The sequence below is a fragment of the Oncorhynchus clarkii genome, chromosome 32, assembly GCF_045791955.1.
Source record: "Oncorhynchus clarkii lewisi isolate Uvic-CL-2024 chromosome 32, UVic_Ocla_1.0, whole genome shotgun sequence".
In the NCBI taxonomy this organism is placed as follows: Eukaryota; Metazoa; Chordata; class Actinopteri; order Salmoniformes; family Salmonidae; genus Oncorhynchus; species Oncorhynchus clarkii.
In genome coordinates, this window is record NC_092178.1 from 20,180,333 (window position 1) to 20,200,057 (window position 19,725).

General features: G+C 41.1%; 2 protein-coding genes across 6 annotated transcripts; one reads left to right on the plus strand and one right to left on the minus strand.

Annotated features, from left to right (window-relative positions):
- The first annotated feature begins 41 nt into the window (after positions 1-41).
- On the plus strand, positions 42-3,071 carry LOC139392246 (coiled-coil domain containing 127b). Its single transcript, XM_071140093.1, has 3 exons — positions 42-278; positions 725-856; positions 1,184-3,071. Exons 2-3 carry the CDS (start codon positions 730-732, stop codon positions 1,867-1,869), a joined length of 813 nt encoding a protein of 270 aa, XP_070996194.1. The 5' UTR covers positions 42-278; positions 725-729; the 3' UTR covers positions 1,870-3,071.
- Positions 3,072-3,413: 342 nt separating this feature from the next.
- LOC139392245 (protein DEK-like) lies at positions 3,414-12,148 on the minus strand. 5 transcript variants are annotated; one of them, XM_071140089.1, is made up of 9 exons: positions 11,981-12,148; positions 11,769-11,896; positions 11,315-11,465; positions 11,027-11,194; positions 8,246-8,353; positions 7,952-8,101; positions 7,673-7,840; positions 7,391-7,552; positions 4,239-7,207 (listed from the first exon to the last, which is right to left on the minus strand). In XM_071140089.1, the coding sequence occupies exons 1-9, from the start codon at positions 11,997-11,999 to the stop codon at positions 7,134-7,136; spliced, it is 1,128 nt and encodes a 375-aa protein (XP_070996190.1). In that variant the 5' UTR covers positions 12,000-12,148; the 3' UTR covers positions 4,239-7,133. The 5 variants fall into 5 exon arrangements, with proteins under 5 accessions (XP_070996193.1, XP_070996190.1, XP_070996188.1 ...); XM_071140087.1 differs by having other exon boundaries at positions 6,733-7,176; XM_071140088.1 differs by having other exon boundaries at positions 6,842-7,173.
- Positions 12,149-19,725: the final 7,577 nt, after the last annotated feature.

Here is a 19,725-nt window from a genome sequence, read left to right on the forward strand (position 1 = left end):
ACCAAACTGCTCTGACACGTGCCGGAGCATACCATCTCAAAAGGAAAATAAATAGTCCTCATTTATATATTTATTAAATCATCAAATAACTTTCTTTATTACTGTTTTGATATTTCACAACTCATAATTCGGTTTACGTTATTATATTGACAATATATAAATTGACTCAAATGTAACTCACCTCTGCAAAGTCTAGTTTGGGAAATTACGCTATGTTTAACCCGGAAGAGAGACGAATGCAGTTCGATTGAAGAGACGTTATCATTCTTTAACAGAAGGTATCTGCAATATTACTTAAACCATGCTTTCCTTTTGGTAGCGAGCACTTTCTGCAGGTTATGTATCAGGTCCTATTAACTAAGTTGGTTTGAACGGAACTGAATTCAGAATGCATCGATCCAAGATCAGTAAATAAAGCTAGTTAGCTAACAAACTAGCTCTGATTCAAGCTTATAAAAAACTCCAGTTTGACAGTCAACCATCGAGCCCTTTCTGTCAACTTGTAGTTCATGTAGATAGTAAGTAGGAACAGTAGAAACGCACCCTTCAGAATCATGACGAATATGCTCATTTGTAATACCCCATATTTAAATGCTTTTGCGTCAATAAATAATTTATTGGTTGTGTTTTCACCAGTGCAGTTTAGCCAAGATTGTGAGCATTTCATGCACATTATTAATATGCAGATATGATGTCACTCATTAAATTTATGCTACCTCTGCAGGCCAGATGAACAACCTGAATGACCCCCAGGAATGGAACATCAGGCCAGAGCAGAGGGGGGGTGGTGGTGGCAGCGATGGGAACAAGTGGAACTATGCCCTACTGGTGCCCATGATTGGTCTCGCTGCCTTCCGTAAGTACTGTATTACACAAGTTGCACGTTGCTTGTTATGACTAGACATAATAACAATGTTACTGACTGCATTACTGGGCAATCAGAGGGCCACTGTGCTCAGTTTACATACATAAATGTTAGGCCAATGAAAATGTACTATACTGTTGATGTCTTACCATATGCATTAACTCTCAATGCTCATCCTGAAATCCAAGATTGGCATGTCTGATGACAAACTTTCCTTACTTTCATTTGGTAAGATAAGGTCTAAGTAAGTGGCAACGTTGTGCATCCACAACTTGTAAGGCACAGGTAGATAGCAAGCTAAATGCAAACATCTTTCAGGGTGGATATGGTCCAGAGAGTCACAGAGGGAAGTGTTGGAGGTGAAAGAAAAGTTTGACAAGAGCATGCAGACCATCCGTGATGACATGGAGCTGAAGTACAAGGACACGCTGAGAGAGAACCGACGGGAGACGGTCCACCTGGAGCTGGAACTGGAGAAGGAGAAGAACCGCGTGCAGGGCTACCGCCAGGCCATAGCCTCCCAGAGCCAGCAGCTGATGGAGGAACGCAGGAGGCTTAGCCAGGAGCGGGAGGCCCTGACTGGCGAGAAGAGCCGACTGCTGCAGGCTGGCGGAGCTGGGGCCCTCCTCCACACGGCTCTGGAGAGGGAGAGCGAGTGGCACCGGGAAGCCATAGCTGCTCTGAGGGAGGTGGAGGAGGGTCTGGTGGAGAGGCAGGGGGCCTTCTGCAGCATCCTGGTGCCCCGGGAGAAGAGGCTGGAAATGGAGAAGGACTTGCTGGTCAGAGCTGGCAGAGAACGGGCTCTCGCCCAGCTGGATATGGACGCCGGCCTCAAGGACATCTTTAAAAATGACCGCAACTGTGCACAGTACCTGAACACTGACAAGCGCAAGAACGGTAGTCTGATGTGGATCTACCTCAGATACTGGCAGCTGCAGGTCACACTACAGAAACACAGGAGAGCAGAGGCCACGTTGTTGGGAACACAGTCTAGCAATCTATGATGTCGCTGGGATTATGAGCCAAAGTTATATTTATTAATGATGTGTAATATGTCCTATGAGGAAGGACAAGCATTTAAAATGAGTACAGCAAATTATTGTTGATAATCTAAAAATGTGTATCTGAAAGAGAAAGTAAAAATAAAAACTGTAAACAATATGGTTAACCCTGTAAAGCACTTATTGAACCTAAAATGTTATTTGCATGACCAATATCCTATTCATAGAATCCTATAGTGTTTTATTTTTTATTAAACTAAATGTTTCCATCATACAGTACATCTCATCTCAAACCTGTGTTTGTGGGGTATGCAAATAAAGTACCGCACTTGCACTGTGTATATCAGTTGTCATGACGCTAGCCCTTTCAATGAATCAGTTAGCAGAGATGTGAACAAAGGAACTCTCCCGCCAAATACTCCTAATTAAACATTGTTCCTAATTTAGAGAAAGTGGAAACGGTTAGTGGAGAAGCCAACGTTTGTTTCATGTTTGTGACCTAATGAAAGACAATACAGGCACGTTACCCTAACTCTGTTTATACAGGTTCCTCAGTTATGAGGCTTGCATGTGAATGTCGGATAAAATGTTTGACGAAGTAGAAGAATACTTTTGAAAAGATAATGTGATTTAGTCTTCTAAAATGAAAAGTGTTTGTTTTATGGTAATGTGTGCCCAGTCAGTGGCCCCGCCCAAGTGAGTAGAAATTGGTTGGAAATAATGAACCAACCCCTTTTCCACTCTAGAATAAAAGCCCCCGTGACGAAAAGTCACTTGTTTAAAAAGGGCTAATTCTAATTTCAACTCTACAGGCCAGAAAACGTGAGACCTTGCGCCACACGTGAAATGGTATGAACTCTGAACTATTGATCACTCAAGAACAAGTGTGTCCAAGATTACAATCTAACAGACTGCAGCTGCAAAGGTAGCACATCTAGTAAGAACATTGACCGAAGCAGAAAATCACATCTCACTCTAAGACGACCCGGTAGAATCTACAAAGGACAATGGCGACCTCGACTGGGCAAACCAGAGCCTCACACCACCAGCCCCCCCCCCCCCCCCCCCCCCCCCCCCCTTCCACTCTGAATCTGTCATGTTATAACCAAATAGTTTTTTGTTTAGTCCATTGGGGACGGTATTTACTGTATAATGTATTGTATATTCTGTAATTGTTTAATTAGTTAAATAAACAATTGAGCCAACTTGTGTATGGATGATTCATAGTAAAGGCTGGGTTCGTGCAGATAACCAATAATTTTACGACGTACAGATGAGACTGATATTAGGTAAAGAATAATTAATGACCGACTGCTATTGACATAAAAGATCTAGGGGTCTTTAAGTAACCGCTCTATATCAACTAACTCTTCCGTGGTGCTCCAGGTTATTGACGAGTTCATTGTTGCATGATTTAATTCAATCACGTAATCAATCAAACAAAATAGCTTGTCATCACATTAAAGAAGTCAGAGACACGACACAGTGTATGGATTGAACAGTTGCTGGGGAGCTACGTTGAGGAGCATACAAACTATTTGAACATGTTTCATTACAGGTTTTTATATCGCTTTGATCCTATTTTCACAAGTTTGATGAATTTTCAAAACTCTTAGGACAAAACTCCAAACTGGTAACACTTAACACAGCCAGTCTTACATTCAAAAGCTTTCATTGAGCATTCATTTTGTTTGTAGACATCTTTCACAGAACAATTGATCTGTGAAATGAGTTTAATCACAAACACAAAATAATGATATTCTCAATTTAGTTATTTTAACAACCAGTTACTCCAATATCAAAAAATGTAAGATACATGTTTCAAAATTGCCTTTGAATATAGTATGCTACAGTACTGTAAATTATAGTACATTACACTGATTTTTCAAGAGGCAATAAACTTGCACAACCCATTAAAATTGACTTAGCATTACATTTCTATCCCAAGTGTGATCATGGAAGACATCTTTCACAATGTAATCAAATGAAAATAAAACGAAAGAAACCATGTTTAGCAGGCACTAGTTTGCATCAAGCCTGTCTGGAGCATTTGGACATAGGTTCTCACAAAAAAATTGCAGTAAATATCCTCATTGTTCATTCACCTGGGGAAAACCCTTCTGGCATGGCAAATCCACACCTGACATACAATGAGTGTCAGTGGAGGCTGCTGAGGGGAGGATGGCTCATAATAATGGATGAAACGAAGTGATGGACTGTCATGTGTTTGCTGTATTTGATACCATTCCACCAATTCCGCCCCAGCCATTACCACAAGTCCATTCTCTCCAATTAAGGTGCCACCAACCTCCTGTGCTGAATGTACAAAATATTAGTCTCTTTCCATGAAAAACTGACCAGGTGAATCCATGTGAAAGCTAAGATCCTTTATTGATGTCACAAGAATTAAGCCTTGACATCAAATCCGATTTTATTTGTCTCATGCGCAGAATACAACAAGTGTAGACCTTACCGTGAAATACTTACTTACAAGCCCTTTAATCAACAATGCAGTTAAGAAAAATATTTACTAAATAGACAAAAGTTTTAAAATATGAGCAACAATACAATAACGAGGCTATATACATGGCTACCGATACCGAGTCGATGTGCGGGGGTACAGGTTAGTCGAGGTAACTGAGGTAATATGTACATGTAGGTAGGGGTAAAGTAATTATGCATGGATAATAGATAATAAACAGCAAGTAGCAGCAGCGTGAAAAAAAAGGGGGGGGGGGGGGGGGGGTCAATGGAAATAGTCCGGGTAGCCATTTGATTAGCTGTTTAGCAGTCTTATGGCTTGGGGGTAGAAGCTATTAAGACAAACTATTGTTTGTACAGATGAACGTGGTACCTTCAGGCATTTGGAAATTGCTCCCAAGGATGAACCAGACTTGTGGAGGTCAACAATTTTTTCCTGAGGTCTTGGCTGATTTCCCCATGATGTCAAGCTAAGAGGCACAGAGTTTGAAGGTAGGCCTTGAAATACATCCACAGGTACACCTCCAATTGACTCAAATTATGTCAATTAGTCAGAAGCTTCTAAAACCATGGCATTATTTTATGGAATTTTCCAAGCTGTTAAAAGGCCCAGTCAACTTAATGTATGTAAACTTCTGACCCACTGGAATTGTGATACAGTGAATTACAAGTTAAATCATCTATCCGTATACAATTGTTGGAAAAATTACTTGTCATTCACAAAGTAGAAGTCATAACTGACTTGCCAAAACTATAGTTAACAAGAAATTTGTGGTGTTTGAAAAACTGATTTTAATGACTCCAACCTAAGTGTATGTAAACTTCTGACTTCAACTGTATGTATATAGGTCATTTCTGTTTTTGCTTTTTTAATATTTTGCAAAAATGGCAAAAAAATACTTTTCACTTTGCATTTTGGGGTATTCTGAGGAGATTGAGGGACTTTATTAAAAATAAATTTTAGAATAAGGCTAACAAAATGTGGAAACGGTCAAGGGGTCTGAATACTTCCGAATGCACTGTATATTATGGCATTAAATTAAATCAAATTTTATTTGTCACATGCACCGAATACAACAGGTACCTTACAGTGAAATGCTTACTTACAAGCCCTTAACCAACAATTACGTTTTAAGAAAATACCCTCCCCAAAAAAGTAAGAGAATAACAAATAATGAAAGAGCAGCAGTAAATAACAATAACGGGGCTATATACAGATACAGGGGTACAGTACCGGTACAGAGTCAATGTGTCAATGTGCGTGGGCACTGGTGTTGAGGTAATTATGTACATGCAGGTAGGGTTATTAAAGTGACTATGCATAGATAATAACAAAGAGTAGAAGCAGCGTGGAAGGGGGCGGGGGGCAATGCAAATAGTCTGGGTAGCCATTTGATTAGCTATTCAGGAGGTAATGTTAGAGAACCCTTTTGCAATTATGTTAGCATAGCTGAAAACTGTTGTTCTGATTAAAGCAATACAACTGGCCTTCATTAAACTAGTTGAGTATCTGGAGCATAAGCATTTGTGGGTTCGATTACAAACTCAAAATGGCAAGATACAAAGCATTTTCTTTTGAAACTCGTCAGTCTATTCTTGTTCTGAGAAATGAAGGCTATTCCATGTGAGAAATTGCCAAGAAACTGAAGATCTCGTTCAACGCTGTGTACTACTCCGTTCACAGAACAGCGCAAACTGGCTCTAACCAGAATAGAAAGAGGAGTGGGAGGCCCCAGTGCACAACTGAGCAAGTGGGTCAAGTACATTAGAGTGTCTAGTTTGAGAAAGACGCCTCACAAGTCCTCAACTGGCAGCTTCATTAAATAGTACCCGCAAAACACCAGTTTCAACATCAACAGTGAAGAGGACGCCTGGAATGCTGGCCTTCTAGGTAGAGTTGCAAAAAAAAGCCTCATTTTACAGACGTCTCAGTTTAGAAGCTGGAATCCTTTGCCAATTTAATATCTCCCATAGAAATGAAGGTGTGTTTTTTGTTGATGACTAAGACAAATGGGAAACTTCTGATCTTTAATTAAAATTGTGAAAACAATTCATGAATATTTTTTTTAGAACGTAATTTTAAAAAATTACGTGTGGACTGTAACAAGCACATCTACAGTTTCAGTGTTTGAAAATGAATAGTACTGCTCCCTATTTGATGGTACATTCCAGTCAAAAGAAATTGAGTACCTGACTCCTCCCTATTAATCACAAATGTACTCTAATTCATTAAGCTGGAGACCCATAATTGGCAACAATTAAAAATAATCAGGCCTATTGTTGAACTTTTGCATGGCCATAAATATACTATAAAACATGCTACCACGAACGTCCATGTGGTAAACATGATACAAAAATAAATAAGTTAGAAAAACACAGGTTAAATCACCTAATAGTTAGACAACACACATTTATTTTCACCATAACACAGTAAACTCAAGCAAGAAAAAAAGTGGTTGTGTCAGTAACTATTGTGCCATCTTCGACAAGTTTGTTACTGAATGCTGTAATGCATTGTGGTTAGAGTGTTGGACTAGTAACCAGAAGGTTGCAAGTTCAAACCCCTAAGCTGACAAGGTACAAATCTGCCGTTCTGCCCCTGAACAGGCAGTTAACCTACTGTTCCTAGGCCGTCATTGAAAATAAGAATTTGTTCTTAACTGACTTGTCTAGTTAAATAAAGGTACAATTTTTAAAAAATCCTAAAATGAAATACTATTCCAGTATCTATACAAGTCCATAATCATGACTCTGGGTTTCCAACCATCTTTATCAAAGGTTCATCGTCAGAGCAGTCTTGTGACCGATTTCTCTTCTCTGCCATAGCTTCTGGTGAAGAATGAGGGGGATTCATGAGCATCTTTAACAAGAGTTAATCATCAGAGTTCTCCTCTTCCAAATAAATACACAAAAAAAACTATGAGTACTGCATAATAGGTAGACACTGACAGATTCCAATGTGATTTATCAAACAGTGCAGCTCTCGACTATGTTAAAGATAATCCAAATGGGAAGGGAAATATACAATAAGTGGAATTCTTACCTGCACTTCTTTCGCAAGCGTTTCCCACATTGGCTCTATAGTAATCTTCCAAGGCTTCTTTAGTTTCACACCTCTCCAGAATAACCATCAGGGTCTTCATTGATGGATTCCTCACCATCTTCTTGATCAACAGCTCATCATCTAATCTATCATCCAAAGACCCTGATAAAGCAATACAAATCAACCGTTGCATAACAAGACTCACCCTAACCTAATCTTCTAGGGTGTATTTTGGATGTTTTTAAATCCATGCTTTGACATGTGCGGAAAAATTATTGTCACCTTCACTTGTGCTTTGAACAATGTTGGTGCTCCATCTGTTGACTGCTTTGTTTGTCTTTCCTGGCACACTCTTATTCGCTGGTGTCGTGGTCTTCTTTACAGCTTTAAGAGGCTTTTTAACTAGGCTTATTAAGGGCTCGTCATCAAAATCAGAATTCACCTCTTCCTCTGACAATTCAAACAGGATAAAGGAAAAACATTATAGACCCATCAAAAAATGATCTGTCAGCATACATACTCAGCAATATTTGTAAAAATGTGCTCTGTAGGATAAATTACCTCTGCTGGTTTTGCCTTTTCTTTCACTACAGTTGTTGCTTTTGGATTCTTTAGCAACACAGCTCTTCAGTATTGTCCTCACAGTGTCTTTAGATGGAGACCTGGTTAGATTAATCAATGGTTCATCCTCTGAGCTGTCATCGGAGGATTCTGGCCATGTAATCAGAAAAGAAGACTATTGGATTAGAATCAATGATACAACTGTCAGACATATTATGCCATAGTGAAAGTATAGAGACAAGAGATGCTGTGTGTTCTCAACTATCCTCCTGTTGTGGTTTTTAAGAACTTTACTGGGTGTTTCTCTGGCTGTTGTAGGGAGTGTCTTTGTTCGGGTTTGTGTCTTCAGCTTGTCTAGCATCTTGATCAGTGGCACATTATCGGAGCTGTCACCTGATGAGTCTGGTTAAATAGACAATAAGATGAACAGGAAAAGCAAGTTTATTCCCCGCTAAAGCCATTTAGTACATGAATCAAATCCAATTTTATTGGTATAATGCAACAGGTGTAGATTTCACAGTGCAATGCTTACTTACGAGCCCATTCCCAACAATGCAGAGTTAAAAATGTAAGACAATTATTTACTAAACAAAAGATAAATAAATAAAGGGTGTCAATGTAAATACTCCGGTTGGCCATTTTATTAACCTTTTAACAGTCTCATGGCACGGAGTAGAAGCTGTTCAGGTGCCTGTTGGTCCAAGACTTGGAGCTCCAATACTAATTGCTGTGCGGTAGCAGAGAGAACAGTCTATGACTTGGATGGCTGAAGTCTGACAATAGTTAGAGCCTTCCTCTGACACCCCCTGGTATAGAAGTCCTGGAAGGCAGGGAGTTCGGTCCCAGTGATGTACTGTCTATAGCGCCTTGCAGTCGGATGCCAAGCAGTTGCCACACCAAGCAGTGATGCGCCCAGTCAAAATGCTCTCAATGGTGCAGCTGTATAACTTTTTGAGGATTGAGGGCCCATGACAAATCCTTTAAGATCGTCCATGGTTCTTAGTGATAGGGACACCAAGGGAGCAGAATGATTGGAATGGTATCAAATACAGTGCCTTCGGAAAGTATTCAGACCCTTTGACTTTTTCCACAATTTGTTATGTTATGGATTAAATAAATAAAAAATCAATCAGCAATCTACACACAATACCAAGCGAAAACAGGTTTTTTAGAATGTTTCCAATTGTATTAAAATATATATACACCTTATTACCATTTATTTTTCAGACCCTTTGCTATGAGACTTGACATTGAGCTCAGGTGCATCCTGTTTCAATTGATCATCCTTGATGTTTCTGCAACTTGATTGGAGTCCACCTGTGGTAAATTCAATTGATTGGACATCATTTGGAAAGGCCCACACCTGTCTATATATAAGGTCCCACAGTTGACTGCATGTCAGATCAAAAAACCAAGCCATAAGGTCGAAGGAATTGTCCGTAGAGCTCAGAGACAGGACTGTGTAGAGAAACAGATCTGGGGAAGGGTACCAAAAAACATCTACAGCATTGAAGGTCCAAGAACACAGTGGCCTCCATCATTCTTAAATTGAAGAAGTTTGGAACCACCAAGACTTCCTAGAGCTGGACTGCCCGGCCAAACTGAGCAATCGGGGGAGAAGGGCTTTGGTCAGGGAGGTGACCAAGAACCCGATGGTCACTCTGACCGAGCTCCAGAGTTCCTCTGTGGAGATGGGAGATCCTTCCAGAAGGACAACCATCTCTGCCACACTTCCCCAATCATCCATTTATGGTTGAGAGTGGTCAGACGGAAGCCACTCCTCAGTAAAACACACATGGCACGCCGCTTGGAGTAGGTGCCAAAAGACACCTAAAGATTCTCAGATCATGAGAAACAAGATTCCCTGGTCTGATGAAACCAAGAATTAACTATTTGTCCTGAATGCCTGGAGAAAACCTGGCACCATCCCTACGGTGAAGCATGCTAGTGGCAGCATCATGTTGTGGGGATGTTTTTCAGTGGCAGGGGCAGGGAGACTAGTCAGGATCAAGGCAAAGATGAATGGAGCAAAGTACACAGTTATTCTTGATAAAAACCTGCTCCAGAGTGCTCAGGACCTCAGACTGGGGCGAAAGTTCACCTTCCAACAGGACAGCGACTCGAAGCACACAGCCAAGACAATGCTGGAGTGGCTTTGGGACAAGTAGTTGAATGTCCTTGAGTGGCCCAGCCAGTGCCAGACTTGAAAATAGCTGTGTCGCGACCCTCCCCATCCAACCTTACAGAGCTTGAGAGGATCTGCAGAGAATGGGAGAAACTTCCCAAATACAGATGTGCCAAGCTTGTAGCGTCACACCCAAGAGACTCGATGCTGTAATCGTTTCCAAAGGCGCTTCAAAAAGGTACTGAGTAAAGGGTCTGAATACTTATGTAAATGTCATATTCCCGGTTTTTATTTGTCATTATGGGGTATTGTGTGTAGATTGAAGACAAAACAATTTAATCAATTGTAGACTAAGGCTGTAACAAAATGTGGAAGAAGTCAAGGGGTCTGAATACTTTCCGGAGGCACTGTACATCAAACATGTGTTTGATGCCATTCTAATCGCTCCGTTCCGGCCATTATTATGAGCCGTCCTTCCTCGGCAGCTCGTCTAGTAGGATTGCGTCACTGGGCAGGTCTCGGCTGGGTTTTCCTTTTGTAATTTATGACAGTTTGCAAGCCCTACCACATCCGACAAGCATCAGAGCCGGTGTAGTAGGATTCAAACTTAGTCCTGTATTGACGCTTTTCTGTTTGATTGGTCGTCAGAGGGCATAGCAAGATTTCTTATAAGTGTCTGGATTAGTGTCCTGCTCGTTGAAAGCGGCAGCTCTAGTCTTTAGCTCAGGACGGAAGTTGCCTGTAATCCATGGCTTGTGGTTGGGATATGTACGTAAGGTCACTATGGCGACAACGTCGTCGATGCACTTATTAATGAAGCCGGTGACTGATGTGGTAAACTCCTCAATACCATCGAATGAATCTCAGAACATATTCCAGTCTGTGCTAGCGAAACTGTCCTGTAGCTTAGAAATATGGCCTTGATACAAGAATTTAGGAACTAGTCTCACCTGTGCATATGTTTTGAGTGTTCTGGACGTTATTTCTGCTCTTCACATCGTTAACCTCTCTGGCTGTGTTGAAGGGTCTCTTTTTGAATGGCAACGATGTCTGTTTAACCATCTTTATCAAGGGTTCATTGTCTGAGCTGTCATAGGAGTCCTCATCCTGGGTTGAACCTAGAATTACAACAAAGACCAAACAAATTGATGCCGCCTTCCATTCATCCATTCAGAATAGTAGTAGTGTGTGTGTATTTTACAGTATTCAGGAGAGAGAGGCTTGAGAGAGGTTCTCACCTGCGATCTTGTTCTTTGTCTTCTGGATGCCATTACCTGTTCCTCTTTTGATATAAGTAGTCCCTTGCCCCTTTGCTTGTACAGTGGCTTTTTTAGGTCTGGGAAGTCTCTCCAACTTTGTCAAGGGTTCATCATCTGAAGTGTCATCTAAACCGAATCACACAAGCAGCAAATATCAACATATTACTCGAAATAAGGTAAATTCCCTTATGAAAAAAGATTGCAGTTAGAGTGCAGTATAACTGCAGTATGTTGCAAATACTGCATCCCCAGAAAATTACTGCAGTAGTTTTGCAGCATAACTGCAGTATATTCTACAGTTATTGCGTCCAAAATACCACAGTTAACTGCAATTACTGCACTTTTACTGCAGTTTGAAAACTACAATCTTTTTTTGTACGTGTTACTTTATTTAATAGGTGTTTATAAAGGTTTTCATTTCACATGTTCTCTCACCTGAATCGTGTCTAGTGATATTCTGGCTATTTTTACACTGGGTCTCATTGGGCTGGTGCTTCTTGTTTATTAATGTAATCACAGGTTCATAATCGGAGCTTTTATTTAAGGACTCTGACCGTACAGCTAAAAAAAAAAAAACATGTTAGATGTGAACACAAAGAATAAAACCAATATCGGTCATTGTGTAGATTCAAAAGGCATATTCACCTGTGCGTATATCCACCATGTTTTCGCCCTGTAATATTATGACAAGCTGTTTAAGCAAAGGTCTATGTGCGGAGAGACTTTCCAGGAGTAGAAAAACTGCAAGGTTAAAATTTCCTTTTGTTTACGATTGCGAGATAGCCCGCTGTCCTTTTTTGACTACGTCATGACGTCCAGCGTTTGGTGGGACGTATTCATTACGCCGATTTTGTTGCAAAAACGTTTCTTAAACGGAAGCAAACAGAACGAAACGGGGAGGGACGGCTTTTGTGGAGCGATGGGTACCGATGCTTCGAGGGTGGCTATGTGTGCAGAGGGTCCCTGGTTCGAGCCCAGGTAGGGGCGAGGAGACGTGTACACAACGACTAGTTAGATTAAAATGTTAACAGGTATTGCACGTTTTAGGAAAAACTATGTCGCTAATAATCCTGTTTACATGGACACATCTGAAATCTGGCTACTCTAATAAATGCAGACAATCAAAATAAACGTTATACTACAGAAATCATGTTATTTTTGTGAAGCATATGTAAGCATATGTATATGAAATGGCTAGCTAGTTGCGGTGGTGCGAGGAAATAGCGTTTCCTTGCTCTGCAAGGGCCGCAGCTTTTGTGGAGCGATGGGTAACAATGCTTCGTGGGTTTCAGTTGTCTGTGTGTGCAGAGGGTATCTGGTTCGAGCCCGGGTAGGGGCGAGGGGACAGAAGTTATACTGTTAAACGTATTTGATTCCGAGTTGGGACATATATAACTACTAGGGGTTTACATGTTCTAATAATTTGAAAGATTGCTCAGAAAACCAGGTGTTTTAATAAGTGTATGTTTACTTCGATTAAGCTCAGCAGAGTAAAGCGTCTACATGACTATTGCATAATCTCCCTACTTCCATAATCAGTTTAATATCGAATTATTACGGTGCATGTAAACGTTCTCACATTTTACTAGGCAAGTCAGTTTTGAACAAATTCGTATTTACAATGACGGCCTACCGGGGAACTGTGTTGTTCAGGGGCAGAACGGCAGATTTCACCTAGTCAACTCAGGGATTCGTTCCACCAACCTTTCGGGTTACCGGCCCGACTCTGTATCTAGTGACAAAGAGCTGCAATGTGGGGAATCGTAGGTGGCTCGCGTTTCAGCTAGTTTTATCTTGTTCTTGATACCATGTCTTGTTTTGACGTCTTTGCTAATATGGCAAAAATTCTCTAGCTAGCAAACCAACAACTGTAACGATGTATTTGAGAGACAAGTGCTCATTGTGCAAATGTAGGAATGTTTTCAATAAACATTGGATACAAAATATACTTTATATGTTGTCAACAATCTGAGAGACATTTTCGGTTTTGTTGCTAAAAACATCTCCCTACTTTGAAATGTAAACAGCCCCATGGTTTAACAACCCTAAAAGGGATATACCTTCAAGAAAGTGGTAAATAAGGGTCTGTTTGAAAGGTAATATACCGCATATTTTGTCTGAAATGGGTACTGGTATCAGATATACGAAAAAACAGACATAAAAAAAGCAGCCATGGTAAATTTGTTGGAATCTGATCTGTGTATGAAAAGGATATTATATCCCTTTCCTACAGAGACATTAGTCCAAGTTACTTGCTAAAACAATGCAAGTACAACCAATACACAACTGTCTTTACAAGAACCAGTCAATAATTAAAGCCAAATGGACCATCCTTATTTTTTACATTTTTACATTTATTTTTTATTTCACCTTTATTTAACCAGGTAGGCCTGTTGAGAACAAGTTCTCATTTACAACTGCGACCTGGCCAAGATAAAGCAAAGCAGTGTGACAATAAACAACAACACAGAGTTACACATGGGATATACAAAAGTACAGTCAATAACACAATTGTCACACCCTGACCATAGTTTGCTTTGTATGTATCTATGTTTTGTTTGGTCAGGGTGTGATCTGAATGGGCATTCTATGTTGGATGTCTAGTTTGTCTGTTTCTGTGTTTGGCCTGATATGGTTCTCAATCAGAGGCAGGTGTTAGTCATTGTCTCTGATTGGGAGCCTTATTTAGGTAGCCTGTTTTGTCATTTTGGGTTGTGGGTGATTGTCTATGTTAGTTGCTTGTGTCAGCATAGTTAGCATTATAGTGGCACGGTCGTTATTGGTTTGTATAGTCTGTATTCAGTGAATAGTGAATTCTTTAATTAAAAAATCATCATGAACACATACCACGCTGCATTTTGGTCTGCTCCTTATGACGATTGTGACAACAATAGAAAAATCTATATACAATGTGTGCGAATGGAATAAGGAGGTAAGGCAAAAAATATGCCATAGAAGTGAAGTAATTACAATTTAGCAAATTAACACTGGAGTGATAGATGTGCAGATGATGTGCAAGTAGAAATACTGGTGTGCAAAAGAGCAAAAAAAGTAAATAAAAACTATGGGGACGAGGTAGGTAGTTGGATGGACTATTACAGATGGGCTGTGTACAGCTGCAGTGATCAGTAAACTTCTCAGATAGCTGATGCTTAAAGTTAGTGAGGGAGATATGTCTCCAACTTCAGTTATTTTTGCAATTTGTTTCAGTCATTGGCAGCAGAGAACTGGAAGGAAAGGTGACCAAAGAAGGTGTTGGCTTTGGGGATGACCAGTGAGATATACCTGCTGGAGCATGTGCTACGGGTGGGTGTTATGGTGACCAGTGAGCTGAGATAAAGCGGAGCATTACTTAGCAAAGACTTCTAGATGACCTGGAGCCAGTGGGTCTGGCGATGAATATGTAGCGAGGGCCAGCCGACGAGAGCATACAGGTCGCAGTGGTGGGTGGTATATGGTGCTTTGGTGACAAAACGGATGGCACTGTGATAGACTGCATCCAATTTGCTGAGTAGAGTGTTGGAGGCTATTTTGTAAATGACATTGCTGAAGTCGAGAATCGGTAGAATAGTCAGTTTTATGAGGGTATGTTTGGCAGCGTTAGTGAAGAAGGCTTTGTTGCGAAGTAGGAAGTGGATCCTAGATTTTATTTTTTATTGGAGATACTTAATATGAGTCTGGAAGGAGAGTTTACAGTCTAACCAGACACCTAGGTATTTGTAGTTATATATTCTAAGTCAGAACCGTCCAGAGTAGTGATGCTAGTTGGGAGGGAGGTTGCAGGCAGCAATTGGTTGAAGAGCATTCACTTAGTTTTCCCAGCATTTAAAAGCAGTTGGAGGCCACGGAAGGAGTGTTGTATGGCATTGAAGCTCGTTTGGAGGTTTGTTAACAGTGTCCAAAGAAGGGCCAGATGTATGCAGAATGGTGTCGTCTGCGTAGAGGTGGATCAAGGAATCACCCGCTGCAAGAGCGACATCATTGATATATACAGAGAAAAGTCGGCCCGAGAGTTGAACCCTGTGGTACCCCCATAGAGACTGCCAGAGGTCTGGACAACAGGCCCTCCGATTTGACACACTGAACTCTATCAGAGAAGTAGTTGGAGAACCAGGCGAGGCAGTCATTTGAGAAACCAAGGCTGTTGAGTCTGCCAATAAGAATTACGGTGATTGACAGGGTCGAAAGCCTTGGCCAGGTTGATGAAGACGGCTGCACAGTACTGTCTTTTATCGACAGCGGTTATAATATCGTTTAGTACCTTGAGTGTGGCTGATGTACACCCGTGACCAGCTCGGAAACCGGAGTGCACAGTGGAAAAGGTACGGTGGGATTCTAAATGGTCAGTCATCTGTTAACTTGGCTTTCGAAGACTTTAGAAAGGCAGGGCAGGATGGATATAGGTCTGTAACAGTTTGGGTCAAGAGTGTTACCCCCTTTTGAAGAGGGGGATGACCGCGGCAGCTTTCCAATCTTTAGGAATCTCGGGCAATACGAAAGAGGTGGAACAGACTAGTAATAGGGGTTGCGACAATGGCGGTGGATAATTTTAGAACGAGAAGTCCAGATTGTCTAGCCCAGCTAGTCTAGGTTTTGAAGCTCTTTCAGAACCTCTGCTATCTGGATTTGGGTGAAGGAGAAGCAGGGGAGTCTTGGGCAAGTAGGTGCGGGGGGTGCGGAGCTGTTGGCCGGGGTTGGGGTAGCCAGGAGGAATGCATGGCCAGCCGTAGAGAAATGCTTTTTGAAATTCTCGATTATCATGGATTTATCGGTGGTGACAGTGTTTCCTAGCCTCAGTGCAGTGGGCAGCTGGGAGGAAGTGCTCTTATTCTCCATGGACTTTATAGTGTCCCAAACCTTTTGGAGTTAGAGCTATAGGATGCAAATTTCTGTTTGAAAAAGCTAGCCTTAGCTTTCTTAACTGAGTGTGTGTATTGGTTCCTGACTTCCCTGAAAAGTTGCATATCGCGGGGACTATTCGATGCTAGTGCAGTACGCCACAGGTTGTTTTAGTGCTGGTCAAGGGCAGTCAGGTCTGGAGTGAACCAAGTGCTATATCTGTTCTTATTCTAAATTTTTTTGAATGGGACATGCTTATTTAAGATGTTGAGGAAATTACTTTTAAAGAACAACCAGGCATCCTCTACTGACGGGATGAGGTCAATATCCTTCCAGGATACCCGGGCCAGGTCGATTAGAAAGGCTTGCTCACAGAAGTGTTTTAGGGAGTGTTCGACAGTGATGGGGGGGGGGGGTGTTCGTTTGACCACGGACCCATAACGGATGCATGCAATGAGGCAGAGTTCGCTGAGATCCTGATTGAAAACAGCAGAGGTGTATTTGGAGGGCAAGTTGGTCAGGATAATATCTATGAGGTTGCCCATGTTTACGGATTTAGGGTTGTACCTGGCGGGTTCCTTGATAATTTGTTTGAGATTGAGGGCATCTAGTTTAGATTGTAGGACGGCCGAGGTGTTAAGCATATCCCAGTTTAGGTCACCCAACAGAACGAACTCTGAAGATAGACTGGGGGCAATCAATTCACATATGGTGTCCAGGGCACAGCTGGGAGCTGAGGGGGGGTCTATAAAAGGTGGCAACAGGGAGAGACTTATTTCTGGAGAGATTCATTTTTTAAATTAGAAGCTCTAACTGTTTGGTCATCGACCTGGAAAGTATAACAGAACTTTGCAGGCTATCTCTGCAGTAGATTGCAACTCATTCCCCTTTGGCAGTTCTATCTTGTTAATTTAAAGTATATTCAGGCCCAGTTTTGTTCTGAAAACAGAAATTATAATTAATTCATCATTATAAAACACAAACGTGCTACTGCAAAAGTACTCATTTATCCATTTAAGTTATCAACTTTTATTACTTCAACAGTTAAGCGCTCATTGTACCAACACATTGGAACTTTGAAAGCTATTGGTGATGTGTGCACGACATTGGCATGCACCTCACTAAATAGTTATTGACAAACAATCCACATATAACAGAAATACTGTATGTCCATTTGTACATCAAAATTAATTGTTTAGAAGCATACTTGCGCTGCCAATCTTTTAATTTCTTATTACAGTGATCTCCAACTAAACCAACACGAGGTGTCCCACTGGGCACAGACGTCAGTTCCATGTCTAGTTGTCAACTAACGTGAAATCAACAAAACATTTCGTAATGTAGGTTAAAAGCTGGGTAAGAAAATTATGAAATTCCCTTATGTTAATTTGTGCAAATCCAATCAGTTTTCCACATTGATTCAATGTCCATAACATTGGCGCATTACAAACAGCATTGGTCATCTCTGCTCACACTCGAGGTACAGGACACACTGGTTGAAAACACCACTTAAAAGCGTAGTGACTCAGTTGAGTGAGGAACTGAAGCGTTGCTCTGTACAACTGCGATGTAGTCATGCTGGTATTGTGTGACTGACTGCTCACAGGTAAGGCGATTTTACTTGCTTCACGGACGCCACTCAAATAGGAACGTTTCCTGGGGAGAGAAAAAGACAAAGAATGAAATGCATTGAAAATCTACTCTCACGAATATTATCTTTGCTGTGAAGACCTGGGCCTATATCCATGAAGTGTCTCAAGAGTAGGAGTACTGATCCAGGATAGGTTGTGCCTTTTAGAATAAGATTACATGGACTGGTGGAACCTGATCCTAGATTATCAATTATACTCTGACACTTTATGAATATGAGCCCTATAGTGTGATACATGGGGTTAGAATGATAAAATGGATCTTACCTCCCCAGCAAAGAACACTTTTCCTTGGACATTTCAGCGACGATGTCATAGGCCTCCAGTCTTCACAAAGACATATGACATCTGAGACCACATGTCTGCTCTACCACATCAAAGTACTTCACTTTCTCTAGGAACTCCTGGCCAAGACAATGGAAAAGTAATGAGGATAAGGTACAGGATAATACAAAAAAAGTTACATATTGCAGCTTTAACCTTTTATTTATCCAGGAAGTCCCATTGAGGATAGGAGACCTCTTTTACAAGGGAGACCTTGAATATCTTGAAAATCTAATGTGTAGTAATGTAATATGTGGAGCAATGTAATGTAGTACTATAATCTGTGTAGTAATGTCCTCTGTGTAGTAATGCCATCTGTGTTGTAATGTAATGTGTAGTAACTAATTTAATCTGTGTAGTAACTAACGTAATCTGTGTAGTAATGTAATATAATCTGTGTAGTAATGTGTGTCGTAATGTCATCTGTGTTGTAATGTAATGTGTGTAGTAATGCCCTCTGTGTAGTAATGTTATGTAATCTGTGTACTAACTTAATCTGTGTAGTAATATAATCTGTGCATTAATGTCATCTGCGCAATATTCTCTTCCTAGTAGAGGGTTATTCCATTACCTGCTCATTGAAGACTTCACGCAGGACCTTCATGCACTGACCAGCAACATCTTTGTGGCCAAAGTAGTCTGCACCTTGGATCTTCTCGTCCTAAAAGCGGTATGGGAACGGCAATTTGCGGATTAGGTGTGTCAAGACACCGTTTTTGGTGACAGGATAAACCAGTTTCTTTTAAATCAAATCAAATGTATTTATATAGCCCTTGTTACATCAGCTGATATCTCAAAGTGCTGTACAGAAACCCAGCCTAAAACCCCAAACAGCAAGCAATGCAGGTGTAGAAGCACGGTGGCTAGGAAAAACTCCCTAGAAAGGCCAAAACCTAGGAAGAAACCTAGAGAGGAACGAGGCTATGAGGGGTGGCCAGTCCTCTTCTGGCTGTGTCGGGTGGAGATTATAACAGAACATGGCCACTATGTTCAAATGTTCATAAATGACCAGCATGGTCAAATAATGATAATCACAGTAGTTGTCGAGGTTGCAACAAGTCAGCACCTCAGGAGTAAATGTCAGTTGCCTTTTCATAGCCGATCATTAAGAGTATCTCTACCGCTCCTGCTGTCTCTAGAGAGTTGAAAACAGCAGGTCTGGGACAGGTGAACAGGTCAGGGTTCCATAGCCGACACTAGTCGACATAGTTGACACTGGAGCAGCAGCACGGCCAGGTGGACTGGGGACAGCAAGGCGTCATCATGCCAGGTAGTCCTGGCAATCAGTTGCTAGTGTTTTAAGTCAATCGGGTGATCTGGATACACTCATTGTGAAGGTGGATTTTTGTGGCATTTATAGCCACAGTGATTAATTGTACAGCACAAGTGTCTAAGAAGTCAAATAACCTGGATATCATTATATCTGCAACTGAGAAGTTTTTGGGGCTCCAAGCCTTCACGGCAGAAACACTACAAGGACTTTTGTTGCTAGGAAATGTCCCGCCCTCACAGGAGGCTTCTGAACCTGTGTTGGGACCTGATTTAAAAAAACGTTTTTTTATTTTTTTTACAGAAAAG

Excerpts from the sequence above, each read along its gene's own strand:
- LOC139392246 (XM_071140093.1), top strand. The coding sequence starts at position 730 with ATGAACAACCTGAATGACCCCCAGGAATGGAACATCAGGCCAGAGCAG. Across the intron at positions 857-1,183 it reads GATTGGTCTCGCTGCCTTCC|GGTGGATATGGTCCAGAGAG; the intron begins GTAAGTACTGTA and ends AACATCTTTCAG.
- LOC139392245 (XM_071140087.1), bottom strand. Across the intron at positions 8,354-11,026 it reads CACTCAAAACATATGCACAG|ACTCATCAGGTGACAGCTCC; the intron begins GTGAGACTAGTT and ends CTATTTAACCAG. Across the intron at positions 7,177-7,390 it reads CGCTTGCGAAAGAAGTGCAG|AAGCTATGGCAGAGAAGAGA; the intron begins GTAAGAATTCCA and ends ATTCTTCACCAG.